We start from the raw sequence: 21,409 nt of genomic DNA, 5'->3' as shown, positions 1-21,409 counted from the left end.
TGGAGGACTAGGTCTTTTCTTCCTCCGGGCAGGTACAAAAGCCCTGATTAGAATGGACACAGGGTAGAGCTCTGACTCCCCTCCCCCAGGCTCCATAATTCTGGCCTCAAGAAAATAGAAACCCTGGACAGAGGCAAACCCTTAGCTCCCATCCCAGCCATAGGAGGCGGAGGTTGGGGGGTGTGGAGTAGGGGGCGGGCGGGAACCTTGGCTTTCACTTTACGTGATAGAATCCAGGAACCAATCAGACAGAATTTGGCAGCTCATGCTGTTGTTTGATAAGTTGCAACCTTGCAGTGTCTAAAATCCTGATTTCTGTTTCCCCAGTTTTAACCTTGGCTGGTGGCTCACGGCTCTTGAAACAATTTTAAAGTGGTTAAGATACCATCACAGGCTGGGTGTGGTGGCTCAGGTCTGTAATCCCAGCACTTTGGGAGGCCAAGGTGGGCAGATCATTTGAGGTCAGAAGTTCGAGACCAGCCTGGCCAACGTGGTGAAACCCCATTTCTACTAAAAATACAAAAAAATTACCTGGGCGTTGTGGCACACACGCCTGTAATCCCAGCTACTGGGGAGGCTGAGGCAGGAGAATTCCTTGAACCCAGGAGATTGAGGTTGCAGCATCACTGCACTAAAAAAAAAAAAAAAAAAAGATACCATCACACAAAAAAGATACCATCATAAATATATAAGGATAACTTTTGAAGTTTGGGTTTTTTTTTTTTTTGTATGTGGAATAAGCTTTGAGAGGCCAGAACTTGAGTTGGTTGATTTGCTCCAAATAAGGTCAGATTCCCCTCAGGGGGTTTAATGTACAAAATACTCCAAAATATTCAAGACATATATTTCACATTTAGAAAAAAACAAATGGGTTTAAGCTCCAATATGAAGAAAAATTATCCATTACAAAGTTGGAAAACTGCCTAATCAGGGGACTAGCAACTGTCTCTCCATTTGCGCCATCAAAGATAATGACACTAAAGCTGGGACTCCATCACCTTTCCCCACTGACTTCATTTCTTTACACGGCTTTGCTCCTTAAACTTGTGGCAGGGAAGTTAGGCCATGATCTTACCATGTTTTCTGAGCTAAGTGGACAGGTGAGGGCAGCTCAGGACAGGAGATGCTGAGGAAAGCCCAGGAAGGAAGACTTGCCTCTGCACTAGGGCCTACCAATCTCAGCCAGCTTAATTATTAATCTCAGCAAGCTTAATTCCCATTTTTAGATGAAACTGAGGCTCCACGAGTTTAGCTACCTTGTTCTAGGTCACCCGGCTAGTAGGCAGTGGAGTCTTTTCAGTCAAAAAAGAACTTATATCCTTGGAGTGGTTCATACACCACCCAAATAAGACAAGACGTAAGTTTGACGGTTTTTTTTTTTTTTGATAGGTGAGGATATACAATCGTCCCTTGATATTCAGGGGGAAATGGTTCCAGGACCTCCTAAAGATAACTAAATCTGAGGATGCTCAAGTCCCTGATACAAAATGATGTAGTGTTTGCATATAACCTACACACACGCCCTCCTGTATACTTTAATTCATCTGTTGATGACTTACAATACCTAATACGATGTAAATGCTATGTAAAGTGGCTATGCTGTATTGTTTAGGGGATAATAAGAAAAAAAGTCTGTCTATGTTCAGTAGTATATTCCTGACCCATGGTTGGTTGAATCCCTGATGTGGAACCCGCTGATACAGACGGAGGGCTGGCTGAACGTTATAGTGTCTCCTATTTTCAGATTCAGTAGCTCTAGCCTTGGGACAGTCCCATCCTCCTGGAATGTATCTGGAAATGCATGAGAGCATCTTTTGCACTCCGTGGAGGGGGTGAATTGCACTGCTGACATTTTAGGGCTCAGAGGTCTGGGATATTAACACCTGCTGCAATGCTGATGTTGCCACAGTTCCACAGGATGAAAGATCATGTATCCACAAATGCAAATCGCTATCTTGTTGATAACAATAGGCTCCTCATTCATTTGGGAAGACATGGGGAAGTTGCTTTAATTCCATTGGGCATGAGCTCAGAGATGGTGACTTGTCAAGAAGGCAGTATAAAAGCTGGGCACAGTGGCCCATACCTGTAGTCTCAGCTACTCAGGAGGCTGAGGAAGGACAATTGTTTGAGCCTAGGAGTTTGAGATCCCATCTCTTAAAAAATAAAAAGGTGGGTGGGCATTATACAAAGTGGAGGGTCCTTAAAAAGCTCAGACTTCGCATAGGAAACAGGCCATGCTGGCTGCACAGGTCCTTCTGTCTGGCCAGTGTGGGGAACCAGTGAAACCTTCACAGCGTCCCCAGTGGTCAGATGACAGTTCAAATTCAGGCTCCATCACTTGCTGGCTGGGTAAACTTGAGCAAGTGTTTCTTGGAGCCTCAGTTTTGTCTGTAAAAAGGGAGTAGTAAACTCAAAAGACTGTGGGTATTAAATATCTATATGTGCTTAGCACACAGTCTAGGTAGGGACTAAGTGTGCTATGAAATGGTGATGATGTTTATCTTGCCATTTTCACAAATGCCACTCCTGGCTTTGTACTTCTTAACCACTTTCTTACAGTGATGTTTTAATTCCTGTGAAGAAATGGATATTCCACAAGGTATTTGTTCTGTCAAAGGCTGAGATGAAATGTTTTCACTCAACTGCTACCTCTTGGAACAACCAAAAAACAAGTCAAAGGGAACTAATAGTAAAATTTAAACCTGAGAAACTAAAAATCTTTGTTAGCACATTATATCTAAATTGCATGCTAATACACCAGTGTTCTTCATTATTTTACACATACTACAAAAAAGGCAAACAAATTCCTCTTCATGGAGATCTATGAAATAGAATTCATTAATACTTAAATAATAAAGTTAACCAACACAGTGTAGACCTGAGAATTTGGAAGCTTAACAACTACATAGGAAATGCAACTATTTGGTTATAACTGAAATCAGATTAAAAACAGTATGTTTAGGTCAGGCGCAGTGGCTCATGCCTGTAACCCAGCACTTTGGGAGGCCAAGGCAGAAGGATCGCATGAGCCCGGGAATTTGAGACCAGCCTGGACAACAAAGTGAAATACTGTCTCTACAAAAAATCAAAAAAGTTAGCCAGGCATGGTGGCATCCTCCTGTGATCCCAGTTACACAGGAAGATGAGGGGATGAGGCAGGAGAATCACTTGAGCACAGGTCAAGCCTGTGGTGGGTTGTGTTTGTACTACTGCACTCCAGCCTGGGCGACAGAGCAAGACCCTGTCTCAAAATGAAACAAAACCAACCAGTTGTTTTGGCTATAAATCACATTTATAGTCTACAGAATAGAGCTGACCAAAGCCATTCTCAACCTCTGCAACGGCAAATGAAAAGGGATTTTTTGAGATGGAGTCTTGCTCTGTCACCCAGGCTGGAGTGTAGTGGCATGATCTTGACTCACTGCAACCTCTGCCTCCCAGGTTCAAGCAATTCTGCCTCAGGCTCCTGAGTAGCTGGGGTTACAGGTACCCACCCACCATCATGCCTGGCTAATTTTTGTAGAAACAGGGTTTCGCCATGTTGGCCAGGTTGGTCTCAAACTCCTGACATTGGGTGATCCACCCGCCTTGGCCTCCCAAAGTGCTGGGATTATAGGTGTGAGCCATCATACCCGGCCTGAAAAGGGTTTTAAACATTCAAGGAAAAGAGCAAAGAAATCTTTTTTTTTTTTTTGGTCTGAGATGGAGTTTTACTTTTGTTGCCCAAGCTGCAGTACAATGGCGCCATCTCAGCTCACCACAACCTCCACCTCCTAGGGTTTAAGCAATTCTCCTGCTTCAGCCTCCCAAGTAGCGGGGATTACAGGCGCATGCCACCATGCCCTATTTTTTTGTATTTCTAGTAGAATCGGGGTTTCACCATGTTAGCCAGGCTGGTGTCAGACTCCTGACCTGAGGTGATCTGCCTGCCTCGGCCTCCCAGTGTTGGGATTGATTACAGGCATGAGCCACCAGACCTTGCCGAGAAGCCCTTCTTTAACTCTCCTCCATAGACAACTCTTTCTTCTTCCAAATTCCTGGGTTTTTTTGTGAATTTACTGTGTAATTTGAGAGTTCAGAGGTTGTACAGAGTTCGGTTGAGGTGAAAAGAGGTGCATGACAAATAATAATTATAATTGAGTCCAGACCTGGCTGATAGTCTGGCCCACAATGTAAACAGCCCTCAACTTAAAAGATATTGTTAACAAGGTGTTTAAGGAGACAGAAATCAAAGTAATCCATATTTGAGATCCATTATATCCCAAACCAGAAAAAGGAGACCTCTATAGACCAATGGTTAGGATTCAGAAAATGCTTTAACTATAGAAAATAATTATTTATAGGGTAGTTTTTGTAACAGGATTTTACTGTAGCAAATGTGGAAGTACATCCTTTAAATAACCAACAGAAAGGAGGTTGTACAATAGAGACGTCATGTTTGCTTTCTAAACGTTTGTTTGAATCCTGACACAATGGGTTTGCTTTAAGTTAACATGAAGATTGCCAAACTTCAAAGTAAAGTAAAAGATATTTTCTGACAAAGCAGATGTTCAGTTCAGTTTCCTGATGCAGTCAGCATTCCAAGCAAACACAACAGGAAGAGGTCAGTCTTTTTCGCAGCATAACCATCGGGGGAGCTGCAGTCTACTGCTTCACCTCCTATTCTCAAGGAAAGGAAAAGTGCTCGCTGTTACGCACTCTTTAACCAAGGAGTGGTGAGAGGTGCCTCTTTACCCGAGGGCTGCCAGACTCTATCTAGTTCAGCCACCTCGCTCTCTGGGTCACATGCAGTCCTGAAGCATGTACCATGTTATGGAAAACCAAGTTTCAAGAATTAAAAATGCAGAGTCAGTCACAATCCTGAGTGCTGTGAGGAAGGCTATAAGGCATTCAAACAAAGTATATATATATTTTTTAAGAGACAGGGTCTCTCTGTCACACAGGCTACAGTGCATTGGTGTGATCTCACCTCACTGCAACCTCCGTCTTCCAGGCTTAAGTGATCCTCCCACCTCAGTCTCCTGAGTAGCTGGGACCATAGGCACAAGCCACCACGCCCGGCTAATTTTTTAGTAGAGATGGCGTTTTGCTATGTTGCCCAGGCTAGTCTTGAACTCCTGACCTCAAGTAGTCTGCTTGCCTTGGCCTCCCAAAGTACTAGGATTACAGGTTTGAGCCACCACTCCCGGCCAAACAAAAGATAAATGAAAACAATGTCTACACAGTTTGTGGCAGGGTGTAAAAAGGAGAAATAAATTTTCAACCATGAGAGGGGTTCACCATCACCTAGGGACTGGGCTGCCTGCCTGGAGTGGGGGCTGACATGGAAATCCAATTCTACTGAGGGTCTACACATGGTAATTGGCAGAAAACATGGTATAACTAAACACTTGAATTCTTCTCTTTTGAGGAAATAGCTCCTTAGAGACAGCTTGAGGTTCAAGTCCTTTTTCCATTGTCTTGTCTATTCAGCCATCCAGAGCTTGAAGGTCCTGTCATATGAGCAAGTGGCTATGAGCTGCCCATCGGAAGAAATATCTAGGCCCATCACTTTGCCTTCGTGGCCAGCCAGAGTCTTCAGCGGGGACCAGCCTGGGTGCGTCCAGATCTTGGCTGTGTTGTCATAGGCACCAGTAAGCAAGAAGTTCCCATGGATAGCTACAGAAGAAAAGGGGAATTGCTTGAGGACTTTATTCAAAAGAGCAGAAGATAACAAAATCACAAATGTCTGCAAAAACATGCAATTTAAAAAAAACGTATTTCTACATTCAGAAAAAAATCAACACTGATGCTATCTTCCTACGAGGCCTCCGGGTAAAGGGGATAACCCCAGGTGGACTTAAGGGACCAAATAACACTAAGGTCTTTTGGCGCATTCCCTGACAGAGAATCTGTTCAGAATAATATTAAGGACTCAGTGCTCAGAACATCCATAGAGGAAAGAATGAAGCAAAGCACTCACAGCATGCTTCTCCACAGATCTAAGGCATGGCAGGGGGAAGGAAATTAGAATTTGTTCCTTTAACTGTGGTCATATGCTCTCCTGTTCTACTTCTCAGTTAAGCTAAAGCCTGGCCTGCATTCCAGAGAAACACATCCTGTTTGCCTGTGTCATTTAGATCTAAACCAGGAGGAAGGCTTACGCTCAAACTTGACACCAGTCACTAAGTTCTGATGAGCAGGGATGGTGTAGACGCAACGCCGCTGTCGAAGGTCCCACACTTTGCAGGTGTTGTCACCGCTGCCGGTTGCGATGTGATAGCTGTGGATTGGATGCAGTATTGAAGTTAGAAGTACAGTGCTTTCTGACCAAGAACCCTTTTTCACCCCTCATTCACTGTGTTTATTTTACCCATTGGGGGAGAAATTTATTCCATAGATTTCTTTCAGGTGGCCTTCTAAGAACATGATGCAACGTCCCGTGCGTAGGTCCCAAACTCGACCAAATGCATCCAGTCCCCTGATAAAATAATTTACAAATGAACACTGTGAATCCAGTTCTCTGTGGAAGGAGACATACACAAGAGGTGAGAGTACTGAACTGCCCCTGGCTATATGGGAGAAGCCTTACCCAGTGCCAGCCAAAGAGCCATCTTGATGGAAGGCAATGTCATACACACCCATGCTGTGGCCCTCCTGATGCAGGATCTCCTCTTGAGCCTCCAAATCCCATAAGCGCCATGAACGGTCATAGCTAAAATGAAATCACACTAACAATCAACCAGCTGGTATTTATTCAGTTTCTACAACACATAAGTCATCATAGCTTAAGTTATTAATGCTTCTGAACTACTCATAGAAACATATAACAGGAAGCTCCTTTCTGACATAAATAATAACTCAACAACTAAGCTTATCTGTCTTAGGTGCTAACTGAGAACCGTGGAATAGCTGTAAACCTCTAATGCCTAATTTTTTTTGAGACAGAGTCTCACTCCGTCGCCCAGGCTGGAGTGCAGTGATGCAATCTCGGCTCACTGCAACCTCCATCTCCTGGGTTTAAGCCATTCTCCTGCCTCAGCCTCCTGAGTAGCTGGGACTACAGGCGTGCACCATCATGCCCGGCTAATTTTTGTGTTTTTTTTTTTGTAGAAATAGAGTTTCACCATGTTGGCCAGGCTGGTCTCGAACTCCTGAGCTCAGGTGATCTGCCCACCTTGGCCTTCCAAAGTGCTGGGATTACAGGTATGAGCCATCATGTACAACCTAGTGGCTATTTTAATAACAGGATTCCCCAAGAATGGCCCAGAAAAGACTCTGTTGCCTTCTTTCTTCCTCCACTGTTACGTTCTTTCATTCCTCAAGCATTTATACATTTACTGGGCCCTAAATTGGATGTTGGGGATATACAAATCGCTCATAACCCACACATGTATGGTCAGATGATTTTCAGTAAGGGTATTAAAACAATTCCAACAGACAAAGGAAAGTCTCTTCAATACACATTGGCAGAATTGACTATGGACATGGAGATAAAGACAAAAGAGACAAACTCAATTAAAAAAACCAGGCAAAGTACTCAACAGCAACAGTGATCAGGGTCTTAAGAATGAAAACCATGGGGTTTCACTACACACCTGCTAGATGGGGAGAAGCAGTAAGACTGACGACACCAAATGTTAACAGGGACGTGAAATAACCAGAATTCTGGGAATGTAAAATGGTGTAACTGTTTTGGAAAACTGGAGGGGAGTTTAGAAAAAGTTAAATATACACCTAAGGCCTCTACCCTGTGACCCAGCAATTGTTCTCATGTCCGCAAAAAGCCCGGTACAAGAATATTTATAGCAGCTGCATTCTGACTGGCCCAAACCTGGAAACAGCCCAAGTGTCCATCAACAGGAGAATGGATAAACTATGGTACAGTCACGCAAATAATAACCCCCAGCAATTAAAAGGAATTACTGATACATGCAACACGACTCCCTCATAAAAATGTTATGCTGAGTAAAAGCCTGCCAAGATGAATTCATACAGTATGAACAGACATCATTAATTTATGGTGATAGAAATCAGATCAGCGGTTGCTTTGGAAGTGGGAGTTGGCTGGAAAAGGGCATGAGGGACCTTTTTGGGGCAATGGAACCGTTCACTATATTGACAGGGGTCTGGGTCACAGGAACGGTATGCATTTGTAAAGAATGATATCACTGTACACTTAAAGTAAATCCATTCCACTATATGTAAATTATAGCTTAATGGAAAAGTTTCCTAGCAGATTCTAGCCTCCTTGAATTTACAGAACCAAGAAGGGAGACTTGTATACCTGTAGCACTGGTCAAGGTGAAAATCTTTGTTTTTGGGCAATTTGTAACTCTGAAATTTTGGATTAATTGTAATTTAAAGGCAAATATAGCCAGGCATGGTGGCTCACACCTGTAATCCCAGCACTTTGGGAGGCCGAGGTGGGCAGATCACCTGAGGTCAGGAGTTTGAGACCAGTCTAGGCAACATGGTGAAACCCTGTCTCTACTAAAAATAAAAAATTAGCCGGATGTGGTGTCACATGCCTGTAGTTCCAGCTACTCGGGAGGCTGAGGTAGAAGAATCACTTGAACCTGGGAAGAGGAGGTTACAGTGAGCTGACATCGTGCCATTGCACGCCAGCCTGGATGACAGAGTGAGACTCTGTCTCAAAGAAAAAAAAAAGGCAAATATACTTATCCCTCACTATATTAAACATTCTCTGATTCTGGTTCCCTGCAGCCCAAGAAAATTCTACTTGAAGATCTCTGCTCTAAACATTTACCTGGCAGATAGCCATAAAGTGTTAACAAGATGCCACAGGCCTGTAGGGATAAAAGAGTAACAGGATGGCTCACCAGGTGGTACCCAGGAAACGTCCTGATGGATGCCACATTACCCGGGCTACACGCACTGTATGGCCTTCAATATCTGCCACTGGTTCATCACTGAAAAGAAATCAAACATATAAACAATTTTTTTTTTTTGCCAGTCAGTTTGAGCTAATGAGGTTGCTCAGGTTAGCCTTGAACTGATGACCTCGCCTTCGCGAGCGCCATGAGCTCCGGCGGGAGCCACTTTGGACCCCCATATAAACAATTTTACAGACATAAAATATTCATGAAATGATAAGCTTTTGTGCAGATATACCCATTCTGTACAACATGAGAGGCTAAATTGTACTTATACTTGTAAAATACTTTGACCCAATAAGCAAAATAGTTACTCTGCACCCAAAAAATACCTGGATTCTAGAAAGAAAACATGCTTTGGAAGAGATATAAGGACACAGAATTCACATAGTTTTGGTACAAATGGATTACATATAAACCTTTTTCAAATTTAGGCTGGTTACAAGATCCAAATGGAAAAAGGAACTCCTAAAGAGAGACGAGGCTTAGTCTCCTTTTGGTGGCCATTAAACTCTGCTACCTAGCAACCACGAAAAGATCTGAAACATCAGCAAAAGGAAATAAACATGAACTCTAAGGAGGGCAATTAAAAAGGGAACTCTGTCAATGTGCATACACAGAACAAGTCAAAGCCCTAGGGGAATAAATATTGCTAAGTATTACCAAAGCCAATTAAAACTCGCTGTGCTCATAAGTGAGACCCTGTCTGGCAAAGAGTGAAGACAATAATTAGTTCTTATAAAAATTCTCGAGTAAAAACCTTCATATGTTTTCCCAAAGAAAGAAAACTAAGCAAGTAAATTCAGATGTCTTTTGCTCAACAGGGTGCTTCCAAAGTTTTTTTTGGAAAAAACCATATAAACACATTTTAAAAACCTGTTGTAGTTGGAAAGTACACTCCAGGTAAAGGATGGTGCTATTGGGAGGAGACCATCTCCTTGGCAATACTGCTACAGAACCCACTTTCCTCTCGCCTATGGCTGTCTGCTAAGAACCAATGAACTGCCAAGAATATCACCTTTAGTTCATTGTTAATCTATCATGTAGGAAGTGGGCTGGGTCTTTCTGGAATAAATGGAGCTAGGAAATTAGTGGTCACTAGGCTACAGACAAAAATCAACATCCAAAGTTAATAGGTAAGAAAAAACTGACATAATTCCTCTAGTAAGAAGAGGCCTAAGAATGAAATCTTTCACTTATTTCATTTACACACTAAGTTACCTTGACTCTTAGACCATCTTGGGAGTTAAATGCCAGATTTTTTTTCTTTCAAGATGGAGTCTTGCTCTGTCCCCCAGGCTGCAGTGCAGTGATACAAACTTGGCTCACTGCAACCTCCGCCTCCTGGGTTTAAGCAATTCTCCTGCCTCAGCCTTACAGGTATGCCCACCCTGCCTGGCCTAAATGCCAGATTTTTAACCTGAAGTCCTGAGAGCCAACCAATTAAATATCTACTTTAGTGAAGGCAGTATGTACCACAGAACAGTGATATTCACCTGTCGAGACTCCAAAGCTTCACAGAGCCATCAGCTGCACAAGAAGCCAGGTTGACATCTTTTTGGTCCAAGGAGACAGTAGATTTGGGATGGAATACAATTGCTCCTACATTTGTGTTATGTCCTAAAGGAGTATAAGAGATGAAAGTTACAAGGTTCCTGCCTCTTTATAACCTAAGTACAAATACAGACTATAATAAACATCACAAGTAAGTATATACTAGGAAACATGTGGACATACAGAGTATTAAAGTGACTATTCAACTACTGAAACATGAACTATTTTAATTTCAGCTAATATTTAAAGTATATATTTTTAAAAAGTAAAACACAAAAAAAAACCATTGTATTTTTTGGTTTAGAGATGATAAAATGCCAGAGTATGACTGGACACAAGAGAAAAGTGAACCTGTATAAAGTTGTGATAGTCCAGTCTTGCAGCCAGAGAAAACCAAACCAAATTAAATCAAGAATTAATGCTGTGTGTACAGGGTCTAAGCGTCATGCAGAGTTTATGGCTTATCTGAGTTCACACTGGGAAAAAGACTGAGATTTAGATAAGACTCGAACTTACCTCGAAGAGTGTGAAGGAGGTTGCAGTCAGGAACAGACCAGAGCTTGCAAAGCCCACTCCTATCAAATACAAAGGAAAGCATCTCAGCCAGGGTTGGTCTGGGAAGGAAAAGGTACCTTGGTAACATTACTAAAGGACAATCTCTTCTCACCCCCAATAAACATTACAATGGCTGACCAAAAAATAAAAGCCTTATAGTTGGAAGGTTATAGAACAAAAAGCCACCTCCAGCCCGCATGCAACCAGAGGCTTTTACTGGACTATAATTAACCCTGCACAGGTTGTCATTCTTCTTAACTTTTGGATCCATTTTTGAGGGTAGGTGGGGCAAATTAAACGATCCAATAATATTAATAGTGATACTATCCTTAAATATGAATAGTATTTTGCTGATTACAAAGTATTTAAATTTTTTTTTGAGAAAGGGTGTCACTCTGTCACCTAAGCTGGGGTGCAGTGGTGTGATCACAGCTCACTGCAGCCTCAACCTCCCAGGCTCAGGTAATTCTATCGCCCTGGCCTCCTGAGTAGCTAATATTTTTAAAATTAAATAAATTAAAAAAAATTTTTGTAGAGACAGGGTTATCACTATGTTGCCCAGGCTGGTCTCAAACTCCTAGGCTCAAGTGATCCTTCCACTATGGCCTTCCAAAGTGCTGGGACTACAAGCGTGAGCCACCGTGCCTGGCTGGTCTTAAATTTTTTAGAGACTTCTTATTTTGGAAATTTTTCAACAAATTACTTTTATATCTATTAACTCAAATGATCTTTCTAACAGACCTGTGAAGCAGATACGGCAGGAAGCACTATTTACGCTTTATAGTTAAGGTGATAAGGGTGGTGAGTGGACTGATTTGTGCAGTCCTTTGGTTCTCCTGAACCAGTCTCAAGGTCTGCCTAGTGAAGTAGCTCCTGTGCATTCAGTGTTCAAAGTCTGCATTCAAAGCTTCCTTTCTCATTAGATAGCCATATCCCACACAAAAAAAACTCAAACAAAACAACAAAGTTACCATATCCTAAGAGTTTTCTGCATATGTGGTGATTAAAAAAAAAACAAAGATAAACCAATAATTAATGTTTAATGAGTCCTTACTACATACCAGGTACTGTCAAGGCAAAATGCTTTACAAACACTACCTCGTCCCACTTTACAGAGAAGGACACTGAAGCTTACAGGGATTAAGTATCTTAGTGAGGTCACATAACTGAAAAAGAAAACCTAGACTGAGTTATGGATACTAGTTGGTCCATAAACTTACTACATGTCCTGCTCCAAAACACTAGTGTCAAGAATGTGACAGAGTGCTCTGTGTAATGGATCTCTGGGGTCACTGGTGAATAGTGAGAATAGCTAAACAAAGGCTACACTGTATTATACAACAGGTAGAGCACGGGCATCTGTAGTTTGGTGTGCTCATGAGAAGGAAAGAAAGAGAATGTAGAAATAGATGTCTACAACAAACACTGATTTTTCTCCTGAGCCTGTTCCCCTTTAGGAAAAAATGTCACTGCAAAATGAAACTTACCAACAAGCTGTGGCTAGCATCTTGGAATTGGGACTAAAGTGACAGTAGGAGATAGGGCGATCATCCCCAATCTGACTGCAAAAATTATTCAAAGACTAAAAAAGAAAAAAAACCACACACACGGTGATCATTATTAGGTTAATCTAAGAGTTCCTTAGCTTTTCTACCATAAAAAGAACAACAAAGCAACTTTTGGGTTTTAACCCATCCCAAGATTCTTCCATGGTTTTGTTGTTGCTGTTAGAAGACACGTACATTGATAAATGAAGTTCTCTGAAACTCCGGCACACTGTTTTCTACAGTCTTTTTTTTTTCCCAGAGTCTTGCTCTGTCGTCCAGGGTAGAGTGTGGTGGCACGATCTTGGCTCACTGCAACCTCCACCTCCTGGGTTCAAGTAATCCTCCTGTCTCAGCCTCCCAGGTACCTGGGATTATAAGTGCATGCCACACCTGGCAAATTTTTGTGCTTTTAGTAGAGACAGTTTCACCATGTTCACCAGGCTGTTGTCAAACTCCTGAGCTCAAGTCATCTGCCTGCCTCTGCCTCTCAAAGTGCTGGGATTACAGGCATAAGCGACTGTGTCCAGTTGTTTTCTACAGTTGCAGCTTCTGAGTCAGTTAAATATAAACAGAAAACGCCAGAGAAATCTAAAACTTTGACATATTAACGGGGAGAATTAAGGAACAGAACCATTGGCCTCTGCTGAGTACAAAGCACAGTAAGCTCCTGCCACATTAACTGATGACTCCTTCCATGTCGCAACAGCTCAACTCAAGCAAGGAGGAATCACTCTAGCTGCCTCTACCTTCCCAGAGGTGGGCCAAAGTAGAAAAATCAAACATTAAGAACCTTTAAGACATAGGACAATCACTGGGAGCATCTTACCCGGAGAGACTTGTGCAACTCCTGCATCTGGGAGGTCCTCGTTGTCTCAGGAATCTCCTTATGGAGTCGGGCCTCTTCCAAGCGTTTCATTGCCCTGTGACATAGAAACATCAACACCAGGAGCAACAGGGTTGTAAACAAGGGCCCACTCAAGGGGTATCTCTACCTCTCAATTTCACTTAACAACCACAGTCACCATCAAGCACTCAGTTCCTGAGAGGAAACACAAGCAAAAAATATGCTTCCTTCTTCTACTGGAGGCTCTCCTTACCTGGGCAGTGAATAATTAGCAATCCATAGTCTCGCCACCTTCAAGCTGTTTGGTCCTTCATGGTACCAGGTTTGCTGATACTGAAAGGCAAATTAAGAGCAGAAAGGTCAAGTCTGAAGCATTCTACTCCTCTCATAACTGTCATTTCTCTATTTTAAATGCCCAGAAAGGAGGTGAATTTGTTCGGTAATAGGATGAAATCAGGCATATAGCTTTCTACTATGTATTTTTCTACGATATGTAATTAGATGGTTATACCAGGAATACTATGAATCTTTCCTGACTGGAAAACTCCCTTAGCTCCATTCATACTTACAAAGGAACCAAAACTACTCAGCAATTATTCTTGAATCATACAGGCTTCAAAGACATTTCCCCCCATCATCTTAGCAAAGCAACCCACTGAAAGCAGAAAACGAGAAACCTATGCCCTCATTTTCTTCACGTTTATACTGTGAAGTTAAAGACATGTTCTACCTCTTCTTTGGACTTCTTAGATTTCTCATCATCCTTTTTGGTTTTTTTTAAGGCATCAGTACCAACGACTGAGAGGATATTTCTTAACCTGTTAAAGAAAAAAAAAGATCAGAATTTAAACATGGTTGAGACAAGATTGTAAAAACGTACATCTAAGATGGGAACAAGGGTCTACTATTCTCTCGCCATTCAAATCATCTAGCAACCTGTTTTTTTTCTTTTTAAGAGATGGGGTCTTGTTGCCCAGGCTAGAGTGCAGTGGCACGATCATGGCTCACTGCAGCCTTGACGTCCTGGGCTCAAGTGATCCTCCTGCCCCAGCCTACCAAGTGGCTGGGAGTACAGGTACACTGCTATACCTAATTTTTAAATTTTTCTATAGAGACAAGGTCTTGCTATGTTACCCAGGCAAGTCTTGAACTTCTGAGCTCAAGCGATCCTCCTGCCTCAGCCTCCCAAGTGCTGGGATTACATGCATGAGCCACTATGCCAGGCCCTCCAGAAACCTTCTTTAAGAGTCAAGTGGGGATACCTAAACTCCCAGTGAGATTTCTTTCAGTCGTCTCTATTTGGAGATTCCCAAAATCCAACTATAAACAATTACTCTATTCAGTTTAGAGTCAACCAGCCCCTACACTGCTACTACTTTGTCTGTGAAGACTACCAACTTTCACTCAGTGCCACAATGTACTGGATATTGACTCAGGTGCTAACTATACAGTGATGACTAAGAATCAGTTCTGGATTTCAAGTAGCTTAGTCCTGGGGAAAAGACAGAGAGTACTGGCAAACTACAGTACATTATATTACCTATCAGGACGGCAGTAAGCACAGTGTGCTAGAGGGGACTATAGAAGGGGCATCTAACTAGGCTTAGAGGATCAGGGAAGGCTTCATTAAAAAAAAATAATATCAGGCCTATAATCCCAGCACTTTAGGAGGCCGAGGCAGGTGGATTACGAGGTCAAGAGATTGAGACCATCCTGGTCAACAAGGTGAAACCCCGTCTCTACTAAAAATACAAAAATTAGCTGGGCATGGTGGTGCACGCCTGTAGTCCCAGCTACTCGGGAGGCTGAGGCAGGAGAATTGCTTGAATCCAGAAGGCGGAGGTTGCGGTGAGCTGAGATCGTGCCATTGCACTCCAGTCTGGAGTGCAACAACAGCGAAACTCCGTCTCAAAAAAAAACCAATATCTAAAACAATTAATCAGGTCAAGAATGAGAAAAAGTCAGATGGTTATACCAGGAATGCTATGATTCTTTAATCAAATAAGGTCTGGAGGTAAGTAAAACATGTTGGGCTTGCAGTCACAAATAATTCAGTTTGCCTGGAGTGTGGAACACAGAAGAGAGCTGGTGAAGAATAGAGCTGCAAATGTGAGGAGGGGCCAGGTCACAAAGAATTGCTAATGCCTCTGTAATCCTAGCACTTTGGGAGGCTGAGGCAGGTGGATCACAAGGTCAAGAAATCGAGACCATCCTGGCCAACATGGTGAAACCCCGTCTCTACTAAAAATATAAAAACTAGCTGGGTGTGGTGGCACACACCTTAGTCCCGGTTACTTGGGAGGCTGAGGCAGGAGAATTGCTTGAATCCAGGAGATGAAGGTTGCAGTGACCCGAGATCGCACTACTGCACTACAGCCTGGTGACGGAGCAAGACTCCATCTCAAAAAAAAAAAAAAAAAAAAAAAAAGAATGGCTAATGCCGTGCTCAGGAGCATTTACAGGTGAGAAAGATCCCTGAAAACATAGAGAATGAATTAAAAGGGAAGAATAAAGGCAGGAAGGCAGGAAAATCAGACAGCACTGTTGTAGCAACTCTGTAAGTCACAATAGGGGACTGAAATTTAGACAGTAGCAGTAGTAACTCAAAGGATCTATTTAAGGAACATAATAATAAATAAGATAGACTTTGCTGCTAGAAAAAACAGCCTGTTATTTACTCTTATTAAACAATAAAAAACAACACCCTTTCAAAAGGCCAATAAAATAACATACTATGACAAGAGAACTGAGGGGTTAGGTGGACAATAGGCTTCTTTGAATAGGTGGCATTTAAGCTGAAACAAAAGAATAAAGTTTGACAGGGATCTAGGTTAAAAAAAGAAGAAAGACCTGGTACAGTGGCTCATGCCTGTAATCCCAGCACTCTGGGAGGCTGAGGTGGTCAGATCACTTGAGGTCAGGAGTTTGAGACCAGCCTGGACAACATAGTGAAACCCCGTCTCTACTAAAAATAGCTGGGCATGGTGGCACATGCCTGTAGTCCCAGCTACTTGGGAGGCTGAGGCAGGAGAATGGTTTGTATCTGGGAGGCAGAAGTTGCAGTGAGTCAAGATCAGGCTACTCCAGGCATGGGTGACAGAGTGAGACTCTATCACAGAAAAAAAAAAAAGGTTGGGGGGGGCTCTAAAAGGCAAAAGAGAGCAACAAAGAGAGACCAATTATGTGCAAAGACATAAAAAGAGCTAGCATATTCTGGAAGGACCAATGTGGCTATTCCAGTAAATTTGGGAAGGGTGGTACAGGTAAGGCTGAGACCTTACAGACCATGATAAGAGTTTTTACTACAAGGATGAAAGGACAATCTAGGATTTTAAGCAAGCAATTAACACAACGTTTAGGGCTATCACAACAGAACAGATTTGAAAGTAGTAAAGATATTGCAAAGAGGATAGATTGGAGGTGTATCTTGCAAGCAGAACACACTAGATTTTGCTGATGTATTATAAAGGAGGCTAGGTAGATTTTCAACTAAGAACTGTATGAGAATAGAAGAGAGGTGGGGAAAGATTTCAATTCACATGTTTCCAGTTTGAAGTACCTGTAGGATACCTGAGCTATGACGATAGATTTGGGAATCATCAGAACACACACAGGAATGATGCCAAGGAAGTAGATCTGATCACCAAGGGAAGTAGAGGAGAAGGCAGACTGTAAAGAATAGGCAGAGAAAAAGAGGTTTAGAAGGTAAGTGAGAAGAATTAGCTAGTGAGAGAGAAGAAAATCAAGAGGATTTGGTCTTAGGAGAGTGAAAGGGAGTATTTCAAGGAGGGAGTGGCTGGCAGTATACTAGGGCTATTCTTATAAAGGTGGGTTGGTGACCGTAACAAAGAGCAATTTTAATGTGGTAGGGGTCTGTCAGTTTGCAGCAGGTTGAAGAGTAAATAAGGCTAAGGACCTCAAGAGAGTAATACAAAAACCCTTCTAACAAGCTGGATGATGAAGGAGAGATGAGGCAGTGGACAGAGACATCAGAGGGGCTCCTCATAATTGTATATGGCTAGGCCACAACTAAATGACTGCAACCTTCGGATCCCAAGAGGGCATTATCCGAGGATGGTACCCCACTTCAATAAAATCTGAAACACATTTATCATTGTTTTATGTCACTGATATGAATGTATTTGATGTCTAAATTTTCAAAGCTCAATAACAAATGTTTATCCAATTCAAAACTCACACTGGGGAGGGGAGGCAAGGGAGCATGTTAACACCCTCTTCACAGTCTATAAAGAAAAACTGGCCAGGTGTGGTGGCTCACACTTGTAATCCCAGCACTCTGGGAGGCCAAGTTGGTTGAATCATTTGACGTTAGGAGTTTAAGATGAGCCTGGCCAACATGGTGATACCCTGTCTCTATTAAAAATACAAAAATCAGCCAGGCATGGTGGCAAGTAATCCCAGAGTGGCCTGTAATCCCAGCCATTCTGGAGGCTGAGGAAGGAGAATCGCTTGAATCTGGGATGTGGAGGCTGCAGTGAGCTGAGATCATGCCACTGCACTCCAGCCTGGGTGACAGAGCAGGACTCAGTCTCAAAAAAAAAAAAAAGAAACAATAATACTGGAGAAAAAACTGGCCCAAGACAGATTATAGGCTAACTCATATAAACACAGTAAGATATTGTTAGCATGATTTGAGACATTCTATTAAAGTTTCAACTAAAAGATCAACTGAAATTTGGACTAGAACCCTGTGATGATAATAAAGAAAAAAGTAAATATTTAGGAAGGGTACCTTTCTCTTCTTTCAGCAGGGCCCTCTCCAAAAAGTGTGATAGGTTCCCCCAAGGCTCTAAGGCAAGCCTTGACCTCTGAGTCATCTGTGGAGACATTGATCTGCCGGGCTCGCTTCCTTCTCTCAAACTCAGCCAATACTTCTGCCTGTCGCTCACTGATGTGCTCTTCAATCTCAAACACTTCTCCTATTAAAAAGAAAACAGGCAACATCAGCAGATCTTCTTCTGATAGAGAAAGAAATAATTTCTAGTAACCTCAGTCTGTGTATGCCCTGAGGGAAAGGTAACTGTCTAATATATTACACATTTTATACTTTACTGTTTTTCAGTTTATTAAATTATGCCAAACACATAAATCTAAATGACACAGCTTCAAAAGGCAGGAAAATGGTTCAAGCCACCTTGTTTCATTTATTAACTTTACACCTATATAATAAACACACACCTTGGCTGAGACCAGAAAGTAAGAGTACAGAACATCTTTTGCAAATGAGTTATAGGCTGTCATCCAGAAGATGTAACAGAAACATTATTGTAACAGTGGCCAAAAATATTTATTCTCTAAAGCAGTCCCAGTATAGGAATACTTAACAAATAATTAACTAGTAAACTGGAAATAATTACACTGTAAATGAGTTTCACAACAATAAGGATTTCTGGATAATCTAGCAATAGTTTTGAAACCCACACCAAAATACAAGTGTGATAAAAAATGAGAGGTACAGTGGTGATGTTCTGTTTAAAAACAACATAAAAAGTTAAAAAAGTTGGCCAGGCGCGGTGACTCATGCCTGTAATCCCAGCACTTTGGGAGGCTAAGGTGGGCAGATCATGAGGTCTGGAGACAGAGATCATCCTGGCTAACATGGTGAAACCTTGTCTCTACTAAAAATACAAAAAGTTAGCTGGGCATGGTGGCACGTGCCTGTAGTCCTAGCTACTGGGGAGGCTGAGACAGGGGAATTGCTTGAATCAGGGAGACGGAGGTTGCAGTGAGCCGAGATTGTGTCACTGAACTCCAGCCTGGGTGACAGAGCAAGACCCCATCTCAAAAAAAAAAAAAAAAAAAAAAAAAGAGTTTAAAAAGTCATTAGGCTATAGTGCATGTGTTTAGAAAAGAAAATGTGTAAGAGGATCACTGAGAAACTTGATTGATGCCCTACTGCACAGGAGTCTTCACTTTATGCACTTTGGTATTGTCTGGATTTCTTATGACAAATAGGCATCATTGTATTTAAAATATATAGTGGACCTCACATTACTGACATGGAAAGATATCCTCAATGGTATATAAAATGAAAAATGCAGGTTATTCAACAATTTATATATATCATGTCTTCATTTAGAGAAAAAATTACCTATTTTTATATCTGTATTAAAATTCTCAGAGAGATATACAACCAATTAATTAAAATATACAGGATTTTCTACTTCACACACTCATATGTTGTTTCACCTATTAAAAGAAAAATAACAATTACTTTTTTTTTTGAGATAGGGTCTTGCTGTGTTATCCAGGCTGGAGTGCAGTGGCACAATCATGGCTCACTGCAGTCTCAACCTCCCACTTCAGAACCCCAATTGGCCGGGAACACACGCATGTGTCATGCCTGGCTAATTTTCTACTTTTTGTAGAGATGGGGTATCACTATTTGCCCAAGCTGGTGTTGAATTCCTGGGCTCAAGCCATCCTCCCACGTCTCAGCCTCCCAAAGTGCTGGAATTACAGGTGTGAGCCACTGGGCTTGGCCACGATTACTTTTATAACAAAAAAAGAGATCTCAGCCAGGTGTGATTGCTCACATCTCTAATACCAGCACTTTGGGAGGCCGAGGTGGGTGGATCATGAGGTCAGAAGTTGGAGACCAGACTGGGCAATATGGTGAAACCCCATCTCTACTCAAAATACAAAAATTAGCTGGGTGTGGTCGTGCATTCCTGTAATCCCAGCTACTCAGGAGGCTGAGGCAGGAGAACTGCTTGAATCAGGGAGACGGAGGTTGCAGGGAGACGGAGGTTGCAGCGAGCCGAGATCGCGACACTACTCCAGCCTGGGTGACAGGGCGAGACTCTAGCTCAAAAAAAAAAAAAAAGAATTGAAATTTTTTTACATTATAAAACTGGTGATATTTAAGTTTAGGAAGGTATTCATTACATCAAGAGGTAAAGATGAACTCACAACTTGCATCTTACCAGAGGTTATATTAATATTTCCAGCTTCGATTCCTGCTTTAAGTCCTTCTTTCCCCAAAATCCCAGATTCTCCTTTGGCCAGACGCTCCCTCTCCTTCTCTTCCAAACTTCCATAATAGATATGTGGCTTCTTCACAACCGGAGCAACTAAGTCATCAGGTGCTTTAGTTTTGGTTGCCTGCTAAATCAAAAATCTGACTTAAACTAACGCTTAATCTTAACAATTTGCTGGACTTCCCCAGAGGATGAAGCTCACCCTGAGTTTCACAGTCCTACTTCCTCTGTAATTGAAAGGACAAATTGGACACTGCTTAAGATGTTCTTCATTGATTTGAGGAGATGAGGGTAGGGGGAGGGTGTTTCAGTCCCTCACTTTGGTTGACAGGATTGATAAAACTAGTGAGGTTCTCTCGGGTATTTTTCTATCAAGGGTTTGCTCTGCAATCTGTTTACTTCATTCTGTTGGAAGTGTGCAATCTCGTGTTTTACGATGCTTCCAGGGTTACTGCTCATCACTGGGGAAGTACCAAATATAGATGAAATAACTAACGCGGTGCTAAAGAAGAACAAGTTACAAGATTACTAGCGTATATATTTCAAACGTTTCTAGACCTGAGGCAGTAGGAGTTAGTAGGTCTCATTAAAGTTCTGAGATCTGCCAAAGGCATCAATCTTGGCCAAGACACTTCCCTATTTCAGAGCACCGTTACTGGATCAGTCCGAAGAGATGTTTGCCCTTCAGGGATGTAGTCGGAGAGGTGCAAATAAGCTATAGTCCACGAAAGCGCTTAGGGATCAGGAAAACGGTGCTCGGCTGTCTAGGACACGGAGTCCCACAGCCTTCCTCCTCGGCCCTCCACCGCCTTCTCCCGTTCCCTAACGGCCCCTTCCCGCAAGGACCCCCTTCCCCCTTCGCGCTTCCTGCCAGAGTGAGCTGAGATCCCGGGCTCTGTACCGTGGAGGAAGCTCGCGAGGAAGCCATGCCGGGCTCTGGAGAAAAGCTACAGCGAAACCTGAGGTCTCCGATTCAGATCGTCCACCGCGCGCCCAGCAGAGCGGATGAGCATCACCGATCGGAAGTGC

General features: G+C 42.4%; 1 protein-coding gene across 3 annotated transcripts; it reads right to left on the bottom strand.

Moving 5' to 3' along the window:
• Window positions 1–4,303: 4,303 nt before the first annotated feature.
• PRPF4 (pre-mRNA splicing tri-snRNP complex factor PRPF4) lies at window positions 4,304–21,397 on the bottom strand. 3 transcript variants are annotated; one of them, XM_009001512.5, is made up of 14 exons: window positions 21,282–21,397; window positions 20,327–20,507; window positions 18,133–18,319; window positions 14,110–14,197; window positions 13,633–13,712; window positions 13,362–13,455; window positions 12,476–12,570; window positions 10,950–11,008; window positions 10,376–10,499; window positions 8,826–8,915; window positions 6,575–6,697; window positions 6,356–6,463; window positions 6,147–6,265; window positions 4,304–5,661 (listed from the first exon to the last, which is right to left on the bottom strand). In XM_009001512.5, the coding sequence occupies exons 1-14, from the start codon at window positions 21,306–21,308 to the stop codon at window positions 5,468–5,470; spliced, it is 1,569 nt and encodes a 522-aa protein (XP_008999760.1). In that variant the 5' UTR covers window positions 21,309–21,397; the 3' UTR covers window positions 4,304–5,467. The 3 variants fall into 3 exon arrangements, with proteins under 3 accessions (XP_008999760.1, XP_002743259.2, XP_035110987.1); XM_002743213.7 differs by having other exon boundaries at window positions 20,327–20,504; XM_035255096.3 differs by lacking the exons at window positions 13,362–13,455; window positions 13,633–13,712; window positions 14,110–14,197; ... (1 more) ...; window positions 20,327–20,507; window positions 21,282–21,397 and having other exon boundaries at window positions 10,950–11,047; window positions 12,476–12,541.
• Between the last annotated feature and the right edge of the window lie 12 nt (window positions 21,398–21,409).

This window comes from Callithrix jacchus, chromosome 1 (assembly GCF_049354715.1).
Source record: "Callithrix jacchus isolate 240 chromosome 1, calJac240_pri, whole genome shotgun sequence".
Classification (NCBI taxonomy): domain Eukaryota; kingdom Metazoa; phylum Chordata; class Mammalia; order Primates; family Cebidae; genus Callithrix; species Callithrix jacchus.
This window is presented reverse-complemented; position numbering and strand designations above follow the sequence as displayed.